Raw genomic sequence first — 27,310 nt, 5'->3', positions numbered from 1 at the left:
AAGGCACTGGTGGAAGAGTTGGTGGATATAGCATTTTGGAAATAAACTATTCCTTTGACATTTAAGACACAGAAACAGTCCTTGACTTTTTCCACATTTTGTTGGGTTACAAAGTGGGATTAAAGTGGATTTAATTGTCATTTTTGATTAACGATCTACACAGCATACTGTCAAAGTGGAAGAAAAATTCTAACATTTATTACAATGTTGAAAAATAAAACACTAATACCTTGATTACATAAGTATTCAACCCCCTGAGACAATACATGATTACAGCTGTGAGTCTTTCGTCTTACTGGGTAATTCTCTAAGAGCTTCGCACACCTGGATTGTGCAATATTTACCCATTATTATTTAAAAATTCTTCAAGCTATGTCAAGTTGGTTGTTGATCTTGCCATAGATTTTCAAGCAAATTTATGTCAAAACTGTAACTAGGCCACTCAGGAAAATTCAATGTTGTCTTTGCAACTCCAGTGTATATTTGTCCTTGTGTTTTAAGTTATTGTCCTGCTAAAAGGTGAATTTGTCTCCCAGTGTCTGTTGCAAGGAAGACTGAACCAGGTTTTCCTCTAGGATTTTGTCTGTGCTTAGCTGAATTACGTTTCTTTTTATTAAAAAAAATCCCTAGTCCTTGCCAATTCCAAGCATGCCCATAACATGATGCAGCCACCACAATGCTTGAAAATATGAAGAGTGGTACTCAGTGATGTGTTGTGTTGGATTTTCCCCAAACATAATGCGTTGTATTCAGGACAAAAAGTTAAAGTTGCCTTGTTGAAAAAAGGATGCATGTTTTGGAATATTGTCTATGCTGTGCAAGCTTCCTTATTTTCACTCTGTCATTTAGGTTAGTATTGCGGAGTAACTACAATGTTGTTGATCCATCCTCAATTTTCTCCTATCACAGCCATTAAACTCTGTAACTGTTTTAAAATCACCATTGGCCTCATGGTGAAATTCCTGAGCAGTTTCCTTCCTCTCTGGCAAATGAGTTAGGAAGGATGCCTATATCTTTGTAGTGACTGGGTGTATTGAAACGCCATTCAAAACCTAATTAATAACTTCACCATGCTCAAAGGGATATTCAGCGTCTTCTTACCAATCGGTGCCCTTCTTTGCGAGGCATTGAAAACACTCCCTGGTCTTTGTGGTTGAATCTGTGCATGAAATTCACTTCTCGATTGAGGGACCTTACAGATAATTGTATGTGTGGTGTACAGAGATGGGTTGGTCATGAAAAATATATGTTAACCACTATTATTGAACACATAATGAGTCAATGCAACTGATTATGTGATTTGTTAAGCACATTTTTACTCCTGAATTTATTTAGGCTTCCCATAACAAAGGGGTTGAATATTTATTGACTAAAGACATTTTTACTCCTGAACTTAATGAGTCTTGCCAAAACAAAGGGGTTGAATACTTATTGACTCAAGACATTTTTACTCCTGCACTTATTGAGGCTTGCCAAAACAAAGGGGTTGAATACTTATTGACTCAAGACATTTTTACTCCTGAACTTATTGAGGCTTGCCAAAACAAAGGGGTTGAATACTTATTGACTCAAGACATTTTTACTCCTGAACTTATTGAGGCTTGCCAAAACAAAGGGGTTGAATACTTATTGACTCAAGACATTTTTACTCCTGAACTTATTGAGTCTTGCCAAAACAAAGCGGTTGAATACTTATTGACTCAAGACATTTTTACTCCTGAACTTATTGAGTCTTGCCAAAACAAAGGGGTTGAATACTTATTGACTCAAGACATTTTTACTCCTGCACTTATTGAGGCTTGCCAAAACAAAGGGGTTGAATACTTATTGACTCAAGACATTTCAGCTTTTAATTTTGTATTCATTTTCGAAATGTTTCTACAAACAAAACACATTTTTGACATGGGGTATTGTGTGTAGATCAGTGACACAAAATCTCTATTAAATCTAATGTAAATGCAGGCTGTAACATAACAACATGTAGAAAAAGTCAAGTGGTGTGAATACTTTGTGAAGGTATTGTAACTAAAGTTCATATTCAGTTTAGACACTAATTTACTATGTTTAGCATATTTGGAGTTTCTTTATTGCACTTCATTTCCATTGTTCTGTTTGTGAAACTCAAGGTGTGATTTGATGGTCACTAGTGTGGGTTGATGGTCACTAGTGTGGGTTGATGGTCACTAGTGTGGGTTGATGGTCACTAGTGTGGGTTGATGGTCACTAGTGTGAGTTGATGGTCACTAGTGTGGGTTGATTGTCTCTAGTGTGGGTTGATCAAATCCAATTTTATTGGTCACGTACACATATTTAGCAGATGTTTTTGCAGGTGTAGCGACATGTTAGTGCGGGTTGATGGTCATTAGACTTGATAATGAATGTTATGGATTATTTCCGTATCTGTTGACAATGATTGACGCAAGAATGGAGGTCCAAGTACAAGGACTGAGGACAAACTGATTATTCACTGTTGTATTGTATTGATGTCATTCTGAACACGGTGTGATTCTGTAGCCGCTGTCATTGCCTTTTTGTTTTGACTTCCTACAAGCCTCTTGGCTGCTGTTTACAGAACATTTGGTGCCGTCTGATTAAGATATTAAGGTTCTGTCTCCAAGAGGCCAGTTAGACATTTTCTCTGCTTCATGCTGAGTGGTGTCTCCCTGTTGCAACTTGTAATAAACCAAGTTGATTTTTGATTGACTTCATCTACAACTTCTCTCCTTTTGGTTCACCTGGAAATGTTTATTACACAGGAAAAACATGAATTAGGAGCCGTTCCACTTCACACTGTAGTGACTGAGATGAGTTCCCCCTCGCAATGTACAAAAACCTATTGCTCATTATTATCCTATATAGCATAAAGGTGGATATTGTGAAGAGGGTGTATGTGGTATAAAGTTACACTGTTTCGAACATTCCAGGCTATATGTGGATATTTATATTGGATCTCAGTGATGATACAGCAGAGGATTCATTCCAACCCAGCATGCCTCCAAGGTGAAAACTTCACACTGTGCCCAGACTACACTACTAGACATCCCAGTATTCTGACTGTGGTCTTGTTGTCTGTCCCATAGAGGAATATGTCATTAGGATATTATTTGCTAAGGATGGGAGTTATATACAGCTATTATGGAGCACAGATACAGTATCCGAGCTGACAAGGTAAACATCTGTCGTTCTGCCCCTGAACAATGCAGTTAACCCACTGTTCCTAGGCCGTCATTGAAAATAAGAATTTGTTCTTAACTGACTTGCCTAGTTAAATAAAATAATACATATTGACCATCATTTCATTGGTGGAAACCTATCCATCCTCTCATCCTTATCTGCCAATCAGAGTGCATAATTATTTCAGAATACTGTGGCGTATTCATTAAGGAAACCGTTGACCGTTAAAGAACCAAACGGAAGCAAACAGAGCACAACGAGAGTTTCTATTGGACATGTGAAGTTAGGTGTCTCTCGTTACGTTCTGTTTGCTTCCGTTTACGAAACGTTTTGCAACAGAATTGTCGAAATTAATACGCCCCTGATTACAAATACGGAAGTACAGTGTCGTTAGAATGACGCCAACCTTGAGTTGCTGATGCAGATGTCAACTATTTGCACGATAGCTGATTTGATATTCACAGCGAAATTACTCACAACTTAGACACATACCTAGCTATCTAGGTAGTGTTCCATATATTCCATTTTCCGATCTATGGAGTTTTTGCAGTTTCTATCATGGGCGTGCATCGTATTTACAGTCGGGATGTTCTCGACTGGACTGTAAGTTTGAAAGCTTTCTGCTTTTCAGAGAAACTATCTGGCTAAGTAGCAAACGTTAGCTCGATACCTGTTCTTTATTGCCAACATCGCAAATATGGACAGAGACCAAATTCAGTTCTAATTTTCTTGTTTGTATTGCATTAACATTTGGAAACATAGCTAGCTCGATGTTGGTTAGCTACTCAGCTAGCTAGTCCACCCTTATCTCACATATATGAGTTAATCAAATATTTGCTTAGTTATTCGTTCAATGCCTGAGGCTTGTGTAAATAGAATACTCAGGACAGGTGATAATAAAATAATGTTTTAGTTCAGTTGCATCCTTTTTCTTATGCTAGATTTGCAAGCAGGTCTTATAAGTGTGTGTGTGTGTGTGTGTGTGTGTGTGTGTGTGTGTGTGTGTGTGTGTGTGTGTGTGTGTGTGTGTGTGTGTGTGTGTGTGTGTGTGTGTGTGTGTGTGTGTGTCTCAGGACGGACCTGAAGAAGATGAGAGCTTCCAAAAGTGCAGATAACGTCCAGTTCCTCCCCTTCCTCACCACATGCCTCAAGTAAGCTATGTGTGTGGTGCCTAGGCAACGTGCCAGTGACCACTGATTAAACCCGGGTCGTCTGCACAAGTCATACTGTGTTAGCCCACTGACCTAAAGTCTTGTCTGTCTCTATAGTAACCTGGGCTGGCTGTATTATGGGATACTGAAGACGGATGGGACTCTGGTCCTGGTTAACACCATAGGAGCCTGTCTACAGTCCCTCTACATCCTCTCCTACTGCCACTACACCAACGACAAGGTGAGTTGACCACAGTGTTTTATAGTTTCTCCTACTGCCAATATACCAACGACAAGGTGAGTTGACCACAGTGTTTTATAGTCTCTCCTACTGCCACTACACCAATGACAAGGTGAGTTGACCACAGTGTTTTATAGTTTCTCCTACTGCCACTACACCAATGACAAGGTGAGTTGACCACAGTGTTTTATAGTCTCTCCTACTGCCACTATACCAACGACAAGGTGAGTTGACCAGTGTTTTATAGTTTCTCCTACTGCCACTATACCAACGACAAGGTGAGTTGACCACAGTGTTTTTTTATAGTCTTTCCTACTGCCACTACACCAATGACAAGGTGAGTTGACCACAGTGTTTTTTTATAGTCTTTCCTACTGCCACTACACCAATGACAAGGTGAGTTGACCACAGTGTTTTTTATAGTCTTTCCTACTGCCACTACACCAATGACAAGGTGAGTTGACCACAGTGTTTTATAGTCTCTCCTACTGCCACTACACCAATGACGAGGTGAGTTGACCACAGTGTTTTATAGTCTCTCCTACTGCCACTACACCAATGACGAGGTGAGTTGACCACAGTGTTTTATAGTCTCTCCTTCTGCCACTACACCAACGACAAGGTGAGTTGACCACAGTGTTTTATAGTCACTTATCACATAGATACGGCCAGATCTGAATCCCCCAGGAGTGCATTCGTTTGTCTTAGAGATGGTCTGGTGTTCATTTCTGTAGATATCATAATGATGGTTTTCTGTAGATATCATAATGATGGTTTTCTGTAGATATTCAAAGTTTGTTTGCTTTAGTTCATTGTTTGTATTTTTCCGTTAGGGTTTGAAGTACACTTTTAGTAAATCTGCCCACTGGTTCCCTGCTTGAAGCCTAGTTTTAGGGTGTGTGCCAAAATGGTTAAAACTAGTACGGGGTCAGTAAACTTTTGTGTGTGTGTTCGTTCCAGAGGCGAGTGACCTCTCAGACATTACTAGCAGGAGGAGTGGTCTGTGGAGGCTGGCTGTACTTCAGTGTTGTCCTGCCTCAGGGAGAGTCTCAGCTGGCCCAGCTCGGTCTCACCTGCAGCCTGTTCACTATCAGCATGTACCTGAGTCCACTCGCTGACCTGGTAAATATGCAAACCCTTTCTTACAGTGTTAATTCAATATGCACCCTATGTCCACGCATTGGACACAGTCTTCCACGCACTGGTGAAGAAACTTTAATACAAAGTTCAGATGACATGCACTCACTAGCCTGGCAAACATACCTATTTTTCCAATGTTCTGATACCTACCACCCTGATACCCACTGTTCTCAGATTCCTCACATACTCTCATAAATATGTAAGGTAGACCAACAACAGGCCAATTAGATTCCATCTTCAGAACATGACCACCTCTCTCATCACTCTCTCTCCCCTTGCCCTTTGCCTCTCGTTGCCTCTGTGTTCCTGTTTATTCCTCCGCCCGGGCTGCACAATATGGGCAAAAAGTCGAATTGTGATTATCTTTTGGGGGGTGCAAATATTGCGATTATATACTGAACAAAAATCTAAACTCAACCTTCAACAACTGAATTACAGTTCATATGAGGAAATCAGCCAATTGAAATACATTCATTTGGCCCTAATCTATGGATTTCACATGACTGGGCAGGGGCGCAGCCATGGGTGGGCCTGGGAGGGAATAGGAAGTGTGCTGCTTGAGTGACAGGGGGTGGGGCTTGGTGTGTGGGAAGCAGCTGCAAGAAGAGAGAGGAAGAGAGACACACCGAGTAAACTATAAAAACAGATGTTACGAGGCGTTTCAAATGATTGCATGCAATATGGATCTCTTCCTGTATGGATCTCTTCCTGTATGGATCTCTTCCTGTATGGATCTCTTCCTGTATGGATCTCTTCCTGTATGGATCTCTTCCTGTATGGATCTCTTCCTGTATGGATCTCTTCCTGTATGGATCTCTTCCTGTATGGATCTCTTCCTGTATGCATATTGCACATGTCAATATTGCGATTTTGATGTGAATTTGATTAATTGTGCAGCCCTGCCTTCCACCTTCCTGTTTGTCTCATTCTCCCTCTGTCTGTCTCATATAATCCTGTGTCCATTTCCTGCCTTTCATCTGTGTCTTCCTGTTCTGGGTTTGTGTCTCATCCCATCTCTTTTTGGATACATTGGAATTGTGTCAATTGATCACCCCCTCCTCTCTCTCCCTCTCTCTCTCCCCCTCTCTTCTCCCTGTCAGATGGAGATAGTGCGTACTGGTAGTGTGGAGCGTTTGTCCTTCTCTTTGACTGTAGCTACCTTCCTCACCTCAACATCCTGGACGCTCTATGGACTACAGCTGCAAGACTACTATATCATGGTGTGTGTATGCAGTGCATTCGGAAGGTATTCAGACCCCTTGACTTTTTCCACGTTACAGCCTTATTTTGAAATGTATAAAATATTTTTTCCCTCATCAATCTACGTACAATACCTCATAATGACAAAGCAAAAACAAGTTTTAGAAACATTTTTGCAACTGTATTAATTTATTAAAAATACACAACTAAAATATCACATTTGCATAAGTATTCAGACCCTTTACTCTGGCCGGGATCACAGCCTCGGGTCTTCTTGGGTATGACACTACAAGCTTGGCACACCTGTATCTTTCTTCTCTGCAGATCAGCTCTGTCAGGTTGGATGGGGATTGTCGCTGCACAGCTATTTTCTAGTCTCTCCAGAAATGTTTGATCAGGTTCAAGTCTGGGCTCAGGCTGGGCCACTCAAGGACATTCAGTGACTTGTCCCGAAGCCACTTCTGCATTGTCTTGGCACGGTTGTTGTCCTGTTAGAAGGTGAATATGCACCCAGTCGGAGGTCCTGAGGCTCTGGTGCAGGTTTTCATCAAGGATCTCTGTACTTTGCTCCGTTCATCTTTCCCTCGATCCTGACTAGTCTCCCAGTCCCTGCTGCTGAAAAACATCCCCACAGCATGATGCTGCCACCACCATGCTTCACTGTAGGCATGGTGCCAGGTTTCCACCAGACGTGACGCTTGGCATTCAGGCCAAACAGTTCAATCTTGGTTCCATCAGACCAGAGAATCTTGTTTCTCATGGTCTGAGTCTTTAGGTGCATTTTGGCAAACTCCAAGCAGGCTTTCATGTGCCTTTTCCTGAGGAGTGGCTTCCATCTGGCCACGATACCATACAATCCTGATTTGGTGGAGTGCTGCAGAGATGGTTATCCTTCTGGAAGATTCTCCCATCTCCACAGAGGAACACTGGAGCTTTGTCTGAGTGCTCTTGGTCACCTCCCTGACTAAGGCCCTTCTCCCCCGATTGCTCATTTTGACTGGGTTGCCAACTCTAGGAAGAGTCATGGTGGTTCCAAAATTCTTCCATTTAAGAATGATGGAGGTCACTGTGTTGTTGGGGACCTTCAATGCTGCATAAATGTTTTGGTACCCTTCTCCAGATTTGTGCCTTGACACAGTCCTTTCTCGGACCTCTACGGACAATTCCTTCGACCTCATGGCTTGGTTTTTGCTCTGACAACTGTGGGACCTTTATATAGATAGGTGTGTGCCTTTCCAAATCATGTCCAATCAATTGAATTTACCACAGGTGGACTCCAAGTCCAATCAAGGACTCCAATCAAGAAACATCTCAAGGAGGATCAATGGAAACAGGATGAACCTGAACTCCATTTCTTTCTGTCTCATAGCAAAGGGTCTGAGTACTTATGGAAATAAGGTATTATTTTTTAATCTAGTTCTTGCTTTGTCATTATGGGGTATTGTGTGTAGATTGAAGAGAGAAAAAATGTATTTAATACATTTTAGAATGAGGCTGTAACGTAACAATGTGTAAAAAGTCAAGGGGTCTGAATAATCAAATGTATTTATAAAGCCCTTCGTACATCAGCTGATATCTCAAAGTGCTGTACAGAAACACAGCCTAAAACCCCAAACAGCAAGCAATGCAGGTGTAGAAGCACGGTGGCTAGGAAAAACTCCCTAGAAAGGCCAAAACCTAGGAAGAAACCTAGAGAGGAACCAGGCTATGAGGGGTGGCCAGTCCTTTGCCAAAGCACAGCCCCCACACCACTAGAGGGATCTTCAACCACCAACTTACCATCCTGAGACAAGGCTGAGTATAGCCCACAAAGATCTCCACCACGGCACAACCCGAGGGGGGGCGCCAACCCAGACAGGAAGTTCACATCAGTGACTCAACCCACTCAAGTGACGCACCCCTCGGGGCGGCATGAAAGAGCGCCAGTGACTCAGCCCCTGTAATAGGGTCAGAGGCAGAGAATCCCAGTGGAAAGAGGGGAACTGGCCAGGCAGAGACAGACTGTATGTGAGACATGGTAGGGGCTAGATGGAAGGGGACTGTTAAATGATTGTAAATTACCTTTAGGGAAAGGGGATACCTAGTCAGTTGTACAACTGAAATGTGTCTTCCCCATTTAAGCCATCCCCTCTGAGGCAGAGCGGTGCGGAGAACTGCCTTAATCGACATCCAGGTCTTTGACGCCCGGGGAACAGTGGGTTAACTGCCTGCCTTAGGAACAGAATGACAGATTTGTACCTTTTCAGCTCAGGATTTGATCCAGCAACCTTTCGGTTACTGGCCCAACGCTCCTACCTGCCAGGCTTTACCCTCTTTGTGTTTGTTTGTGTGTTCCAGGTTCCAAACACGCCAGGCATTGTGACCAGTCTCATCCGGTTCTTTCTGTTCTGGAGATTTGCATCTGTCAATCAAGGCGTGCCATCCTATAAGCTCATCGAAATCTAAGTGGCTGGAGACTCACACCAATAGTTACAAGGGAGAGAGATAACAGGCTTTTTGACCCTATCATGGTCAGGCTGTCAATCACTCATATTGTAAATGATTCATGATCACTCCTACCCACCAAGGGTTAAGGAAGACTTTCTCCTCTCAAGTCAGAAGCTGTCCCTAATCACAGATCAAGGATCAGAGTACCCTAGCAATGTGGGATGAAAAATGATGAATAAATATCTGACCCTGTATCAGTGGGTTGGGGCATCTTCCTCATCGTTCTCCCTCCACCACTTCCTTTTTGTGCCTTCTGTCCTAGTCTGGGACATCATTACTGCCACCTGAGAACTCAACCAAGGGCGGGACAGTCCTGCCCTGTCAATCACAGTAGTCTCTGTTAGCCAGTGGGAGGTTTTTTGCTCAGCATCAATGCGCTGCTTTTGGTTGAATCACTCTTAACTAACAGGGCAGGATGACCCCGCCTCTAGTGGAGTTTGAGACCCCTCACCTTTATAGTTGACTTGTCTGTCCGGGGCGGCAGGGTAGCCTAGAGGTTAGAGCGTTGGACTAGTAACCGGAAGGTTGAAAGTTCAAACCCCAGAGCTGACAAGGTATAAATGTGTCGTTCTGCCCCTGAACAGGCAGTTAACCCACTGTTCCTAGGCTGTCATTGAAAATAAGAATTTATTCTTAACTGACTTGCCTGGTTAAATAAAGGTAAAAAAATAAATAACCTGTTCAACCTGTGAACTAGGGGTGAACAACTCTGTTCATGGTAGCCACAGTATCTGCTGGGTTGTTATCCTTCTCTTTTAACTAGACTGATGCACAGTGCATTTGGAAAGTTTTCAGACCCTTTGCGTTTTACACACTTTGTTACGTTACAGCCTTATTCTAAAATGTATTAAATTGTTTATTTTCCTCATCAATCTACACACAATACCCCATAATGACAAAGCAAAGAGAGTACATTTTTTTCATTTTGTACATTTGTGAAAAAAAATGGAAATATCACAGTTCCATAAGTATTCAGACCCTTTTCTCAGTACTTTGTTGATGCACCTTTGGCAGCGATTACAGCCTCGAGTCTTCTTGGGTATGACGCTACAAGCTTGGCACATCTGTATTTGGGGAGTTTCTCCCATTCTAATCTGCAGATCTTCTCAAACTCTGTCAGGTTGGATGGGAACGTTGCTACACAGCTATTTTCAGGTCTCGCCAGAGATGTTAGATTGGGTTCAAGTCCAGAGACTTGAAGCCACTCCTGCCTTGTCTTGGCTGTGTGCTTAGGGTCATTATCCTTTTGGGAGGTGAACCTTTGCCTCAGACTGAGGTCCTGAGCGATCTGGTGCAGGTCTTCATCAAAGATCTCTCTGTACTTTGCTCCGTTCATCTTTCCCTCGATCCTGACTAGTCTCCTAGTCCCTGCCGCTGAAAAACATCCCCACCGCCTGATGCTGCCACCACCATGCTTCACCGTAGGGATGGTGACAGGTTTCATCCAGATATGATGCTGCCACCACCATGCTTCACTGTAGGGATGGTGCTAGGTTTCATCCAGATATGATGCTGCCACCACCATGCTACACCGTAGGGATGGTGCCAGGTTTCATCCAGATATGATGCTGCCACCACCATGCTTCACTGTAGGGATGGTGCCAGGTTTCATCCAGATATGATGCTGCCACCACCATGCTTCACCGTAGGGATGGTGCCAGGTTTCATCCAGATATGATGCTTGGCATTCAGGCCAGAAGTGGCTTCTGTTTAGCCACTCTACCATAAAGGACTGATTAGTGGAGTGCTGCAGAGATGGTTGTCCTTCTGGATGTTTCTCCCATCTCCACAGAGGAGCTGTCAGTGTTCTTGGTCACCTCCCTGACCAAGGCCCTTCTCCCCCGATTGCTCAATTTGGCCAGGCGCAGCTCTAGGAAGAGTCCTGATGGTTCCAAACTTCTTCGCTTTAAGAACGATGGAGGCCACTGTGTTCTTGGACCTTCAATGCTGCAGAAATGGTTTGGTACCCTTCCCCAGATCTGTTCCTCAACACAATCCTGTCTCGGAGCTCTATGGACAATTCCTTCCACCTCATGTCTTGGTTTTTGCTCTGACATGCACTGTCAACTGTGGGACCTTATATAGACAGGTGTGTGCATTTCCAAATTATGTCCAATCAATTGAATTTACAGCAGATGGACTCCAATCAAGTTGTAGAAACATCTCAAGGATGGAAACTGGATCAATGGAAACAGGATGCACCTGAGCTCAATTTCGAGTTTCATCGCAAAGGGTCTGAATACTTATGTAAATAAAGGTATTTCTGTTTTTTATAGATTTGCAAAAATGTATCTAAACCAGTTTTCACTCTGTCATCATGGGCTATTGTTTAAACTTGGTGAGGATTATTATTTTATTTTTAAAATCCATTTTAGAATGAGGCTGAATAATACTTTCTGAAAGCACTGAATACCTGGATAACCAGACGTCTAAGGTCTAGACTCGCTAGTTAACTGATCCATTCATATAACTGATTAAGTACCACAGAGATGAAGAGGCTCCTAGTTGTACTAGTGCTCCTAGTAGTACTAGTTGTAGCTGGCGTGTAGAGCCCTCAGTTGTCCATCCCTACTCAGGTTGCCAAACTCCAGGAACTTGTTTTTCCAGACATCCTGGTTGGAGGATTCACAGAATCTGAAGGGAATAAGAAGGAAATCTGCAACCAGGATTTCTGGAAAACCAGGGAATTTATTGAAAGTTCCTGGAGTTTTGCAACCCTTTCCCTACTCTAAGCAGACATGGCATGTACTCTACATCATCGGTACTTGGTCTCTAAATCCACGAACTGAGGGAAGACTAAGAATCTTCGTGTGCATGTGCACGTTGTGTTTTTATTTGGGTCGTATGTCTTCGTGTGCGTGTGCACGTTGTTTTTATTTGGGTCGTATGTCTTCGTGTACGTGTGCACGTTGTGTTTTTATTTGGGTCGTATGTCTTCGTGTGCGTGTGCACGTTGTGTTTTTATTTGGGTCGTATGTCTTCGTGTGCGTGTGCACGTTGTGTTTTTATTTGGGTCGTATGTCTTCGTGTACGTGTGCGCATTGTGTTTTTATTTGGGTCGTATGTCTTCGTGTGCGTGTGCACGTTGTGTTTTTATTTGGGTCGTATGTCTTCGTGTGCGTGTGCACGTTTTTATTTGGGTCGTATGTCTTCGTGTGCACGTTTTTATTTGGGTCGTATGTCTTCGTGTGCACGTTGTGTTTTTATTTGGGTCGTATGTCTTCGTGTGCGTGTGCACGTTGTGTTTTGATTTGGGTCGTATGTCTTCGTGTGCGTGTGCACGTTGTGTTTTGATTTGGGTCGTATGTCTTCGTGTGCGTGTGCACGTTGTGTTTTTATTTGGGTCGTATGTCTTCGTGTGCGTGTGCACGTTTTTATTTGGGTCGTATGTCTTCGTGTACGTGTGCGCGTTGTGTTTTGATTTGGGTCGTATGTCTTCGTGTGCACGTTGTGTTTTTTAGTTTTTTATTGGTTTACGTTTGTCCAAACTAAATATACTGTAAGTATATTGTCTGTGCTCTTGTTGTTGATGCATTGGATTGTGTATAGGGTATTCTACATATGCTATTTTAATAGGATATTATCACTCTGGAAATAAGGGAGTTGGGGTTTTGTTGCTTCTTCACACTGATTGAATAAATGTTTTATACTGTTGTTTAACATCCAGTGTTTTTCTTTGTACAATTTGATTGGCTGAATATGCAGACATATTGAACGAGGTGAGTGCACTGCACTTGACCATGTGGAACACCAGTGGTGTATTCATTAGTCAGTTGCAAAACGTTTAGCAACAAACTGTTTACTCAAAGTAAGTTAATATTGGACAAATTCAGGTAGGTTCCTCCCCGTTTTGGTTCTGTTTGCCTCCTTGAGTAAACAGTTTCCGTTGCAAAACACTTTTGCAATGGAATCTGACTAATGAATACACCCCTGCTCTTGTAGTTATGTGGGGTTTGTTTGTGTTTTAGGGTTAATGAGGTTACCCTTAGATTTGTTTGTGTGGAAAGCAGTGTGTGAGACCTTGCGTGATTGGGTGATACTGGGAATGAGCTTGTGTGAGTGAGACAAAGCAGTGTGATTGTTCTGCAATGAGAATGTATTGATGTGTGTGAGCATGAGTAAGTGTGTTTTCCTAGCCAACACTGCCTGATTGGGCAGCTGTGGGAACGGCTGTGTTTTGGGTTTCTCAGCGTGTGTGTACCAGCTTTTCTTCCTGTACTCCAAAGATCCAGCCTCCCTACTGAGAACACAGACACAACACCAAGAGAGTGGGAGTGGGGGAGGAGATTGAGGGAGAGGGGACATGGAAAAGGAAGATGGGAGGAATAGGGTGAATGGAACATCAGAGATTGACAGAGTGTAACAGGAGCTGTAAGAGAGAAGGGAAGGATCAAGGAAAATGAGAGAGAGACCAAGCTATGCCACAGGGAGAGAGACCAAGCTATGCCACAGGGAGAGAGAGAGACCAAGCTATGCCACAGGGAGAGGGAGAGACCAAGCTATGCCACAGGGAGAGAGAGAGACCAAGCTATGCCACAGGGAGAGAGGCCTATCTATGCCACAGGGATAGAGACCTAGCTATGTCACAGGGATAGAGACCTAGCTATGCCACAGGGAGAGAGACCTAGCTATGCCACAGGGAGAGAGACCAAGCTATGCCAAAGGGAGAGAGACCAAGCTATGCCAAAGGGAGAGAGACCTAGCTATGCCACAGGGAGAGAGACCTAGCTATGCCACAGGGAGAGAGACCTAGCTATGTCACAGGGAGAGAGACCTAGCTATGCCACAGGAAGAGAGAGAGAGACCTAGCTATGCCACAGGGAGAGAGAGAGAGACCTAGCTATGCCACAGGGAGAGAGAGACCTAGCTATGCCACAGGGAGAGAGACCTAGCTATGTCACAGGGAGAGAGACCTAGCTATGTCACAGGGAGAGAGACCTAGCTATGCCACAGGAAGAGAGAGAGAGACCTAGCTATGCCACAGGGAGAGAGACCTAGCTATGCCACAGGGAGAGAGACCTAGCTATGCCACAGGGAGAGAGACCTAGCTATGCCACAGGGAGAGAGAGAGAGAGACCTAGCTATGCCACAGGGAGAGAGAGAGAGACCTAGCTATGCCACAGGGAGAGAGAGACCTAGCTATGCCACAGGGAGAGAGAGACCAAGCTATTCCACAGGGAGAGAGACCTAGCTATGCCACAGGGAGGGAGAGAGACCTAGCTATGCCACAGGGAGGGAGAGAGACCTAGCTATGCCACAGGGAGGGAGAGAGACCTAGCTATGCCACAGGGAGGGAGAGAGACCTAGCTATGCCACAGGGAGGGAGAGAGACCTAGCTATGCCACAGGGAGGGAGAGAGACCTAGCTATGCCACAGGGAGGGAGAGAGACCTAGCTATGCCACAGGGAGGGAGAGAGACCTAGCTATGCCACAGGGAGGGAGAGAGACCTAGCTATGCCACAGGGAGGGAGAGAGACCTAGCTATGCCACAGGGAGGGAGAGAGACCTAGCTATGCCACAGGGAGGGAGAGAGACCTAGCTATGCCACAGGGAGGGAGAGAGACCTAGCTATGCCACAGGGAGGGAGAGAGACCTAGCTATGCCACAGGGAGGGAGAGAGACCTAGCTATGCCACAGGGAGGGAGAGAGACCTAGCTATGCCACAGGGAGGGAGAGAGACCTAGCTATGCCACAGGGAGGGAGAGAGACCTAGCTATGCCACAGGGAGGGAGAGAGACCTAGCTATGCCACAGGGAGGGAGAGAGACCTAGCTATGCCACAGGGAGGGAGAGAGACCTAGCTATGCCACAGGGAGAGAGAGAGACCTAGCTATGCCACAGGGAGAGAGACCGAGCTATGCCACAGGGAGAGAGGGAGACCTAACTATGCCACATGGAGAGAGACGTAGCTATGCCACGGGGAGAGAGACCTCGCTATGCCACGGGGAAAGAGACCTAGCTATGCCACATGAAGAGAGAGAGACCTAGCTATGCCACATGAAGAGAGAGACCTAGCTATGCCACATGAAGAGAGAGAGACCTAGCTATGCCACATGAAGAGAGAGAGACCTAGCTATGCCACATGGGGAGAGAGAGAGACGTAGCTATGCCACAGGGAGAGAGACCTAGCTATGCCACAGGGAGAGAGACCTAGCTATGCCACAGGGAGAGAGAGACCTAGCTGTGCCACAGGGAGAGAGGGACCTAGCTGTGCCACATGGAGAGAGCCTTAGCTATGCCACAGGGAGAGAGAGAGACCTAGCTGTGCCACATGGAGAGAGACTAAGCTATGCCACAGGGAGAGAGACCTAGCTATGCCACAGGGAGAGAGACCTAGCTATGCCACAGGGAGAGAGACCTAGCTATGCCACAGGGAGAGAGAGACCTAGCTGTGCCACATGGAGAGAGCCTTAGCTATGCCACAGGGAGAGAGAGAGACCTAGCTGTGCCACATGGAGAGAGACTAAGCTATGCCACAGGGAGAGAGACCTAGCTGTGCCACATGGAGAGAGACCAAGCTATGCCACAGGGAGAGAGAGAGACCTAGCTATGCCACAGGGAGAGAGAGAGACCTAGCTATGCCACAGGGAGAGAGACCGAGCTATGCCACAGGGAGAGAGGGAGACCTAACTATGCCACATGGAGAGAGACCTAGCTATGCCACGGGGAGAGAGACCTCGCTATGCCACGGGGAAAGAGACCTAGCTATGCCACATGAAGAGAGAGAGACCTAGCTATGCCACATGAAGAGAGAGAGACCTAGCTATGCCACATGAAGAGAGAGAGACCTAGCTATGCCACATGAAGAGAGAGAGACCTAGCTATGCCACATGGGGAGAGAGAGACGTAGCTATGCCACAGGGAGAGAGACCTAGCTATGCCACAGGGAGAGAGACCTAGCTATGCCACAGGGAGAGAGAGACCTAGCTGTGCCACAGGGAGAGAGAGACCTAGCTGTGCCACATGGAGAGAGCCTTAGCTATGCCACAGGGAGAGAGAGAGACCTAGCTGTGCCACATGGAGAGAGACTAAGCTATGCCACAGGGAGAGAGACCTAGCTATGCCACAGGGAGAGAGACCTAGCTATGCCACAGGGAGAGAGACCTAGCTATGCCACAGGGAGAGAGAGACCTAGCTGTGCCACATGGAGAGAGCCTTAGCTATGCCACAGGGAGAGAGAGAGACCTAGCTGTGCCACATGGAGAGAGACTAAGCTATGCCACAGGGAGAGAGACCTAGCTATGCCACATGGAGAGAGACCAAGCTATGCCACAGGGAGAGAGAGAGACCTAGCTATTCCACAGGGAGAGAGAGAGACCTAGCTGTGCCACAGGGGGAGAGAGAGACCTAGCTGTGCCACAGGGAGAGAGACCTAGCTATGCCACAGGGAGAGAGAGAGACCTAGCTATGCCACAGGGAGAGAGAGAGACCTAGCTATGCCACAGGGAGAGAGAGAGACCTAGCTATGGCACAGGGAGAGAGAGAGACCTAGCTGTGCCACATGGAGAGAGACCAAGATATGCCACAGGTAGAGAGACCTAGCTATGCCGCAGGGAGAGAGACCTAGCTATGCCGCAGGGAGAGAGACCTAGCTATGCCACAGGGAGAGAGACCTAGCTATGCCACATGAAGAGAGAGAGACCTAGCTATGCCACATGAAGAGAGAGAGACCTAGCTATGCCACATGGGGAGAGAGAGAGACGTAGCTATGCCACAGGGAGAGAGACCTAGCTATGCCACAGGGAGAGAGACCTAGCTATGCCACAGGGAGAGAGAGACCTAGCTGTGCCACAGGGAGAGAGAGAGACCTAGCTGTGCCACATGGAGAGAGCCTTAGCTATGCCACAGGGAGAGAGAGAGACCTAGCTGTGCCACATGGAGAGAGACTAAGCTATGCCACAGGGAGAGAGACCTAGCTATGCCACAGGGAGAGAGACCTAGCTATGCCACAGGGAGAGAGACCTAGCTATGCCACAGGGAGAGAGAGACCTAGCTGTGCCACATGGAGAGAGCCTTAGCTGTGCCACATGGAGAGAGCCTTAGCTATGCCACAGGGAGAGAGAGAGACCTAGCTGTGCCACATGGAGAGAGACTAAGCTATGCCACAGGGAGAGAGACCTAGCTATGCCACATGGAGAGAGACCAAGCTATGCCACAGGGAGAGAGAGAGACCTAGCTATTCCACAGGGAGAGAGAGAGACCTAGCTGTGCCACAGGGGGAGAGAGAGACCTAGCTGTGCCACAGGGAGAGAGACCTAGCTATGCCACAGGGAGAGAGAGAGAGACCTAGCTATGCCACAGGGAGAGAGAGAGACCTAGCTATGGCACAGGGAGAGAGAGAGACCTAGCTGTGCCACATGGAGAGAGACCAAGATATGCCACAGGTAGAGAGACCTAGCTATGCCGCAGGGAGAGAGACCTAGCTATGCCGCAGGGAGAGATACCTAGCTATGCCACAGGGAGAGAGACCTAGCTATGCCACAGGGAGAGAGACCTAGCTATGCCACAGGGAGAGAGACCAAGCTATGCCACAGGGAGAGAGACCAAGCTATGCCACAGGGAGAGAGACCAAGCTATGCCACAGGGAGAGAGACCTAGCTATGCCACAGGGAGAGAGACCTAGCTATGCCACAGGGAGAGAGAGAGACCTAGCTATGCCACAGGGAGAGAGAGAGACCTAGCTATGCCACAGGGAGAGAGAGAGACCGAGCTAAACCACAGTGAGAGAGACGGAGCTATGCCACAGGGAGAGAGAGATACCTAACTATGCCACATGGAGAGAGACCTAGCTATGCCACGGGGAGAGAGACCTCGCTATGCCACAGGGAGAGAGACCTAGCTATGCCACAGGGAGAGAGAGAGACCTAACTTTACCACATGAAGAGAGAGAGACCTAGCTATGCCACAGGGAGAGAGACCTAGCTATGCCACAGGGAGAGAGAGAGACCTAGCTATGCCACAGGGAGAGAGAGAGACCTAGCTGTGCCACATGGAGAGAGACCTAGCTGTGCCACATGGAGAGAGACCTAGACATGCCACAGGGAGAGAGAGAGACCAAGCTATGCCACAGGGAGACAGACCTAACTATGCCACAGGGAGAGAGACCTAGCTATGCCACAGGGAGTGAGACCTAACTATGCCACAAGGAGAGAGAACTAACTATGCCACAGGGAGAGAGACCTAACTATGCTACAGGGAGAGAGCTAGCTATGCCACAGGGAGAGAGAGAGACCTAGCTATGCCACAGGGAGAGAGAGAGACCTAGCTATGCCACAGGGAGAGAGAGAGACCTAGCTATGCCACAGGGAGAGAGAGAGACCTAGCTATGCCACAGGAAGAGAGAGAGACCGAGCTATGCCACAGGGAGAGAGACCTAGCTATGCCACAGGGAGAGAGACCTAGCTATGCCACAGGGAGAGAAACCTAGCTATGCCACAGGGAGAGAGACCTAGCTATGCCACAGGGAGAGAGACCTAGCTATGCCACAGGGAGAGAGACCTAGCTATGCCACAGGGAGAGAGACCTAGCTATGCCACAGGGAGAGAGACCTAGCTATGCCACAGGGAGAGAGACCTAGCTATGCCACAGGGAGAGAGACCTAGCTATGCCACAGGAAGAGAGACATAGCTATGCCACAGGGAGAGAGACCTAGCTATGCCACAGGGAGAGAGACCTAGCTATGCCACAGGGAGAGAGACCTAGCTATGCCACAGGGAGAGAGACCTAGCTATGCCACAGGGAGATAGACCTAACTATGCCACATGGAGAGAGACCTAGCTATGCCTCGGGGAGAGAGACCTCGCTATGCCACAGTGAGAGAGACCCAACTTTGCCACATGAAGAGAGAGAGAGACCCAGCTATGCCACAGGGAGAGAGAGACCTAGCTATGCCACAGGGAGAGAGAGAGAGAGTCCTAGCTATGCCACAGGGAGAGAGAGAGACCTAGCTATGCCACAGGGAGAGAGAGAAAGACCTAGCTATGCCACAGGGAGAGAGAGATACCTAGCTGTGCCACATGGAGAGAGACCTAGCTATGCCACAGGGAGAGAGACCTAGCTTTTCCACATGGGGAGAGACCTAGCTATGCCACATGGAGAGAGACCTAGACATGCCACAGGGAGAGAGAGAGACGTAACTATACCACATGGAGAGAGACCTAGCTATGCCACAGGGAGAGAGACCTAACTATGCCACAGGGAGAGAGAGAGACCAAGCTATGCCAAAGGGAGAGAGACCTAGCTATGCCACAGGGAGAGAGACCTAGCTATGCCACAGGGAGAGAGAGAGACTGAGCTAAACCACAGTGAGAGAGACCTAGCTATGCCTCGGGGAGAGAGAGAGACCTAGCTATGCCACATGGAGAGAGACCTAGCTATGCCACGAGGAGAGAGACCTCGCTATGTTAAGGGAGAGAGACCTAGCTATGCCACAGGGAGAGAGACCTAGCTATGCAAACAGGGAGAGAGACCTAACTATGCCACAGGGAGAGAGACCTAACTATGCCACAGGGAGAGAGACCTAACTATGCCACAGGGAGAGAGACCTAACTATGCCACAGGGAGAGAGAACTAACTATGCCACAGGGAGAGAGACCTAACTATGCCACAGGGAGAGAGCTAGCTATGCCACAGGGAGAGAGACCTAGATATGCCACAGGGAGAGAGAGAGACCTAGCTATGCCACAGGGAGAGAGAGAGACCTAGCTATGCCACAGGAGGAGAGAGAGACCGAGCTATGCCACAGGGAGAGAGACCTAGCTATGCCACAGGGAGAGAGACCTAGCTATGCCACAGGTAGAGAGACCAAGCTATGCCACAGGGAGAGATACCTAGCTATGCCAAAGGTTGAGAGACCTAGCTATGCCACAGGGAGAGAGACCAAGCTATGCCACAGGGAGAGAGACCAAGCTATGCCACAGGGAGAGAGACCTAGCTTTTCCACATGGGGAGAGACCTAGCTATACCACATGGAGAGAGACCTAGCTATGCCACAAGGAGAGAGACCTAACTATGCCACAGGGAGAGAGAGAGACCTAACTATACCACATGGAGAGAGACCTAGCTATGCCACAAGGAGAGAGACCTAACTATGCCACAGGGAGAGAGAGAGACCTAACTATACCACATGGAGAGAGACCTAGCTATGCCACAGGGAGAAAGATCTAACTATGCCACAGGGAGAGAGACCGAGATAGCTATGCCACAGGGAGACAGAGATAGCTATGCCACAGGGAGACAGAGATAGCTATGCCACAGGGAGAGAGACCTAGCTTTGCCACAGGGAGAGAGACCTAGCTATGCCACAGGGAGAGAGACCTAGCTATGCCACAGGGAGAAAGACCTAACTATGCCACAGGGGGACTGAGTTAGCTATGCCACAGGGAGAAAGACCTAACTATGCCACAGGGAGAGAGACTTAGCTATGCCACAGGGAGACAGATAGCTATTCCACAGGGAGAGAGAGAGAGCCTTGCCACAGGGAGAGAGACTTAGCTATGCCACAGGGAGACAGATAACTATTCCACAGGGAGAGAGAGAGAGCCTTGCCACAGGGAGCGAGACCGAGCTATGCCACAGGGAGACAGATAGCTATGCCACAGGGAGAGAGAGAGAGCTATGCCACAGGGAGAGATATATAGTTATGCGACAGGGAGAGAGAGATAGCTATGCCACAGGGAGAGAGACCTAGCTATGCCACAGGGAGTGAGACCTAGCTATGCCACAGGGAGAGAGACCAAGCTATGCCACAGGGAGAGAGACCTAGCTATGCCACAGGGAGAGAGACCAAGCTATGCCACAGGGAGAGAGACCTAGCTATGCCACAGGGAGAGAGACCTAGCTATGCCACAGGGAGAGAGACCTAGCTATGCCACAGGGAGAGAGACCTAGCTATGCCACAGGGAGGGAGAGACACCTAGCTATTCCACAGGGAGAGAGAGAGAGACCTAGCTATGCCACAGGGAGAGAGAGAGACACCTAACTATGCCACATGGAGAGAGACCTAACTATGCCACATGGAGAGAGACCTAACTATGCCACAGGGAGAGAATGAGACCTAACTATGCCACAGGGAGAGAGACCTAATTATTTACATTTACATTTAAGTCATTTAGCAGACGCTCTTATCCAGAGCGACTTACAAATTGGTGAATTCACCTTCTGACATCAGTGGAACAGCCACTTTACAATAGTGCATCTAAATCATTTAAGGGGGGTGAGAAGGATTGCTTTATCCTATCCTAGGTATTCCTTGAAGAGGTGGGGTTTCAGGTGTCTCCGGAAGGTGGTGATTGACTCCGCTGTCCTGGCGTCGTGAGGGAGTTTGTTCCACCATTGGGGGGCCAGAGCAGCGAATGCCACAGGGAGAGAGACCTCGCTATGCCAAAGGGAGAGAGACCTCGCTATGCCACAGGGAGAGAGACCTAGCTATGCCACATGGAGAGGGCCCTAAATATGCCACATGGAGAGAGACCTAGCTATACCACAAGGAGAGAGAGAGACCTAACTATGCCACAGGGAGAGAGACCTAACTATGCCACAGGGAGAGAGACCTAGCTATGCCACAGGGAGAGAGACCTAACTATGCCACAGTGAGAGAGACCTAGCTATGCCACAGGGAGAGAGACCTAACTATGCCACAGGGAGAGAGACCAAGCTATGCCACAGGGAGAGAGACCTAGCTATGCCACAGGGAGAGAGAGATAGCTATGCCACAGGGAGCGAGACCGAGCTATGCCACAGGGAGACAGGTAGCTATGCCACAGGGAGCAAGACCTAACTATGCCACAGGGAGAGAAAGATAGTTATGCGACAGGGAGAGAGAGCTATGCCACAGGGAGAGAGATATAGTTATGCGACAAGGAGAGAGAGATAGCTATGCCACAGGGAGAGAGAGATAGTTATGCCACAGGGAGAGAGAGAGCTATGCCACAGGGAGAGAGAGAGACCTAACTATGCCACATGGAGAGAGACCTAACTATGCCACAGGGAGAGAGAGAGACCTAACTATGCCACAGGGAGAGAGACCTAACTATTTACATTTACATTTAAGTCATTTAGCAGACGCTCTTATCCAGAGCGACTTACAAATTGGTGAATTCACCTTCTGACATCAGTGGAACAGCCACTTTACAATAGTGCATCTAAATCATTTAAGGGGGGGTGAGAAGGATTGCTTTATCCTATCCTAGGTATTCCTTGAAGAGGTGGGGTTTCAGGTGTCTCCGGAAGGTGGTGATTGACTCCGCTGTCCTGGCGTCGTGAGGGAGTTTGTTCCACCATTGGGGGGCCAGAGCAGCGAATGCCACAGGGAGAGAGACCTCGCTATGCCAAAGGGAGAGAGACCTCGCTATGCCACAGGGAGAGAGACCTAGCTATGCCACATGGAGAGGGCCCTAAATATGCCACATGGAGAGAGACCTAGCTATGCCACAGGGAGAGAGACCTAACTATGCCACATGGAGAGATACCTAACTATGCCACAGGGAGAGAGACCTAACTATGCCACAGGGAGAGAGACCTAGCTATGCCACAGGGAGAGAGACCTAACTATGCCACAGTGAGAGAGACCTAGCTATGCCACAGGGAGAGAGACCTAACTATGCCACAGGGAGAGAGACCAAGCTATGCCACAGGGAGAGAGACCTAGCTATGCCACAGGGAGAGAGAGATAGCTATGCCACAGGGAGCGAGACCGAGCTATGCCACAGGGAGACAGGTAGCTATGCCACAGGGAGCAAGACCTAACTATGCCACAGGGAGAGAAAGATAGTTATGCGACAGGGAGAGAGAGAGAGCTATGCCACAGGGAGAGAGATATAGTTATGCGACAGGGAGAGAGAGATAGCTATGCCACAGGGAGAGAGAGATAGTTATGCCACAGGGAGAGAGAGAGCTATGCCACAGGGAGAGATAGCTATGCCACAGGGAGAGAGAGAGAGAGCTATGCCACAGGGAGAGAGAGAGAGAGCTATGCCACAGGGAGAGAGAGAGAGCTATGCCACAGGGAGAGAGAGAGAGCTATGCCGCAGGGAGAGAGCGAGAGAGAGCTATGCCACAGGGAGAGAGAGAGAGCTATGCCACAGGGAGAGAGAGAGAGCTATGCCACAGGGAGAGAGAGATAGCTATGCCACAGGGAGAGAGCGAGAGCTGTGCCACAGGGAGAGAGAGAGAGGCTGCCTACAGGTGTGACTACTAGATGGTCTGCGTTTGATTCAACTGGAAATAGAAGAGGATATCTATAAACACTAGAGCTCTACTCTAGGAGGAAGAGATGAGGGATCTGAAGGCGTTCACATGCTTCTTGTGGGGAACAGTTTGTTCATATAATTTGTTCATATAATATATATTATGTCTTTCTTCGTTTTGGTCTTTGTCAAGGTTTGTTTTGGCTGTTTGCGCACACAAACTGAAGATCTGGAGCCGAAGTCTGCTCCCCTTCATCATCATTGGTCAACAGTAGGGATTCTTCAATGTGTTGTCATTCAACAACAGACCAATGGTTTTTATGCACATTTTTACACTTGACTTATACTTCACCAAACAACTTAGTTAGATGTCAAAATGCTGACTGAAGTGAAAAACTCACCAGAAGTGGGCGGGCAGAAAGGACGTGCAGAACAGTGACTTTATTCTAGCAAGACAGACCGTCTCCAATCATATTTGCTGATACAGACCATGTCTCCAATCATCTTTGCTGATACAGACCATGTCTCCAATCATCTTTGCTGATACAGACCATGTCTCCAATCATCTTTGCTGATACAGACCATGTCTCCAATCATCTTTGCTGATACAGACTATGTCTCCAATCATCTTTGCTGATACAGACTATGTCTCCAATCATATTTGCTGATACAGACCATGTCTCCAATCATCTTTGCTGATACAGACCATGTCTCCAATCATCTTTGCTGATACAGACCATGTCTCCAATCATCTTTGCTGATACAGACCATGTCTCCAATCATCTTTGCTGATACAGACCATGTCTCCAATCATCTTTGCTGATACAGACCATGTCTCCAATCATATTTGCTGATACAGACCATGTCTCCAATCATCTTTGCTGATAGCAATGTTGTGTTTCCATAAGTGGGTGAATTGATCTAATGTAGCATGTATGGTAAAGCCTTAACCCGTAGCAATCTCTTCCATTTCAAATGAGCTAAAAAAAAGTGAATAATGACAAAATATGTGTTGTTTTGTATGACTACAGCACCAGCAATAGAAGGCAACAATAGAGACACGTTCTTATTGAGCGAGGCACTGGCGTCGGTCAGGTCATTATAATTCCAGACAATACATTCTAAAATAAATCACACGCCTCGCACGGTCGCCTTTGGTGAGTTTTGGCCATTAGATCTCTGCAAAAACGTCTAAATTAATGACAGATTTCTTGAGTTATCTTTGTTTAATTCTGACAATTTTGAGGGAGTGTATATTGTTGCGGGTGTAGTGAAATGCTTGTGTTCCCAGCTCCAACAGGGAAGTAGTGTCTAACAATTCACAACAATACACACATCTGAAAGTAAAAGAAGGGAATTAAAAAATATACAAATATTAGGACGAGTGGCATTGTCAAATACAGTAGAAGAGAACACAGTACATACATACGAGATGAGTAAAGCATTACCTTTAAGGGAGTATGGCATTGTCTAAAATACAGTAGAAGAGAACACAGTACATACATACGAGATGAGTAAAGCATTACCTTTAAGGGAGTATGGCATTGTCTAAAATACAGTAGAAGAGAACACAGTACATACATACGAGATGAGTAAAGCATTACCTTTAAGGGAGTATGCGAGCGCACTTGTTTGGCTTGGTGCCTTTAGGGGGGAGGGTGTAAGGAAAGGGTGTAGGGAGCGCAGGGGGGGTTCTCTGATGTAAACTAGGAATAATACAGAGAGATGAAGGGAATAGTTGAGGAGAGAAGGGGCTGATTGGAGGGGTGTAGTCCCGATGTAAGGAGAGAGATAGGGACAATAGAAGGATCTACTGTATGGAGACACACAGACTAGACAAAGCTACAATGGGTTAATACACACCCATCTGATCATTGTGATTGTGTACGTGTCTTGGAGAGAGACTTAGGGTATGGTTGTCTGGGGAGTACGGACTAGAGGGGGACAAGATGTGTGTTTAATCACTGGAACAATGGCAGTCTGCTCACAAACAGGATCCCTCTGTTTCCTGAGTCTCGCTCTTACACACACACACACACACACACACACACACACACACACACACACACACACACACACACACACACACACACACACACACACACACACACACACACAGAGAGAGACATAGACATGTACGCACATACTCACAAACAACCACCCGAGCCACTGCCTGTTCACCCCACTATCATCCATAAGGTGAGGTCAGTACAGGGGCATCAAAGCTGGGACCGAGAGACTGAAAAACAGCTTCTATCTCAAGGCCATCAGACTGTTAAACAGCCATCACTAACACAGAGAGGCTGCTGCCTACATACAGACTTGAAATCATTGGCCACTTTAATAAATGGATCACTTTAATAATGCCAGTGTAATAATGTTTACATATCTTGCCTCACTCATCTCATATGTTTGTACTGTATTTCTAGTCTGCCAGATGAGAGACAGTAGGGATGCCCAGGGATGTTCTCTTGATGAGTGTGTGAAATAGACCATTTTCCTGTCCTGAAAAGCATTCAAAATGTAGCGAGTGCCTTTGGGTGAACAGTAGACGTTTTGCTTTTATAACCTATTTGTTTGTGCAAAATATAAATGGGATCAAATTTGGTTCATATTCAAACTTTGGGGGAACTGGACTATCTAGACTTTTCCAATTCAAAATGATTAACTGGAATTAATCAATAAACACAGTAGCTGACATAGACTGTGAGTACATGTTTAATTAGGCCTACATATGCATAGGGCAGGACTACACAATCCAAACCTGCATAAAACAAGCTAAACCCAGTGTGTTTTACTGTCCAATCATGCTGCTTTCTGTGTGTAGGAAACCCCCCTTGTCCTTCTTTAAAACATAATTCATATGAACAAGTACAATGTTGCTGCAGTTTGACAGGGTTTTCATTCTCTACAAGGCCAGGAGTTTTTCCAGGAGTTTTTTAAAACCATGTGACTATTAGAAAAACTCTGTCCCACCATAGCCCATATTAAACAGATGAATCATGTCATACTGTGTAAAGTCTGGAGTTTCACCTGGTTAGGTTACCAGATCAGGAAAAACTACGGGCCCCAGAATGCATTTTTCACCACACTACTCTGGGACCTGAGGTGCCACTTCTGGATAGGAGATTGACAAGTCATACAGATTGAGAGACAGATATTTAAAGCTGCAATATGTGCATTTTTGGGAGACCTGAAAAAATGTACATGCATTATAGATCTGTCATTCTCATTGGAAGCAAGTATAAGAAGCTGTAGATCTGTTCTATCTGCTCTATTTCTATATTTTCCTTTCTTAAGTGACGTTTTTGCATCTTTTACTTCTCTTAATCAGACAGCTAATAGTCTTGTCTTGTCCTCCCTCTATTGTCTGTTGGTAGTGATGGACAAGGCGAGCTGTGCTCCCCTCTTTGCACATCAGATATTTAATAGGTCATTTAAAGCTGGGATTGACACCTGCCAGACTATGACCTCGGGGAAAGGGGTAGGGGTCAGACCGATGCTCCTGTAACAGTGGAGGTCAGACGTCACAGAGTCTAAAGAGGCAGACATGTTGTTTTTCTGCTGTTAGTGTCCAACTGTCTCCCTCTTCCTTGTTATTACCACTGACTGACCCTTATCTTGATCATCTCTCTCTCTCTCTCTCTCCCTCTCTCCCTCTCTCTCTCTGGATAATATATAAAGTGAATATATAAAGTGAAATAAACAATCAAAATTAACAGTAAACATCAC

At 46.5% G+C, this 27,310-nt stretch overlaps 1 protein-coding gene across 2 annotated transcripts; it reads left to right on the top strand.

The window, feature by feature from the left end:
- Positions 1-3,545: 3,545 nt before the first annotated feature.
- On the top strand, positions 3,546-13,047 carry LOC135520718 (sugar transporter SWEET1-like). Of its 2 annotated transcripts, none has more exons than XM_064946476.1 (6): positions 3,546-3,777; positions 4,248-4,325; positions 4,443-4,566; positions 5,527-5,688; positions 6,807-6,926; positions 9,244-13,047. In XM_064946476.1, the coding sequence occupies exons 1-6, from the start codon at positions 3,710-3,712 to the stop codon at positions 9,349-9,351; spliced, it is 660 nt and encodes a 219-aa protein (XP_064802548.1). In that variant the 5' UTR covers positions 3,546-3,709; the 3' UTR covers positions 9,352-13,047. The 2 variants fall into 2 exon arrangements, with proteins under 2 accessions (XP_064802548.1, XP_064802549.1); XM_064946477.1 differs by having other exon boundaries at positions 6,807-6,952; positions 9,244-9,302.
- Positions 13,048-27,310: the final 14,263 nt, after the last annotated feature.

This window comes from Oncorhynchus masou, chromosome 29 (genome assembly GCF_036934945.1).
Source record: "Oncorhynchus masou masou isolate Uvic2021 chromosome 29, UVic_Omas_1.1, whole genome shotgun sequence".
Taxonomy (NCBI): Eukaryota; Metazoa; Chordata; class Actinopteri; order Salmoniformes; family Salmonidae; genus Oncorhynchus; species Oncorhynchus masou.
The sequence above is the reverse complement of the archived record's forward strand: the minus strand, read 5'-3'. Positions and strand labels throughout refer to the sequence as shown.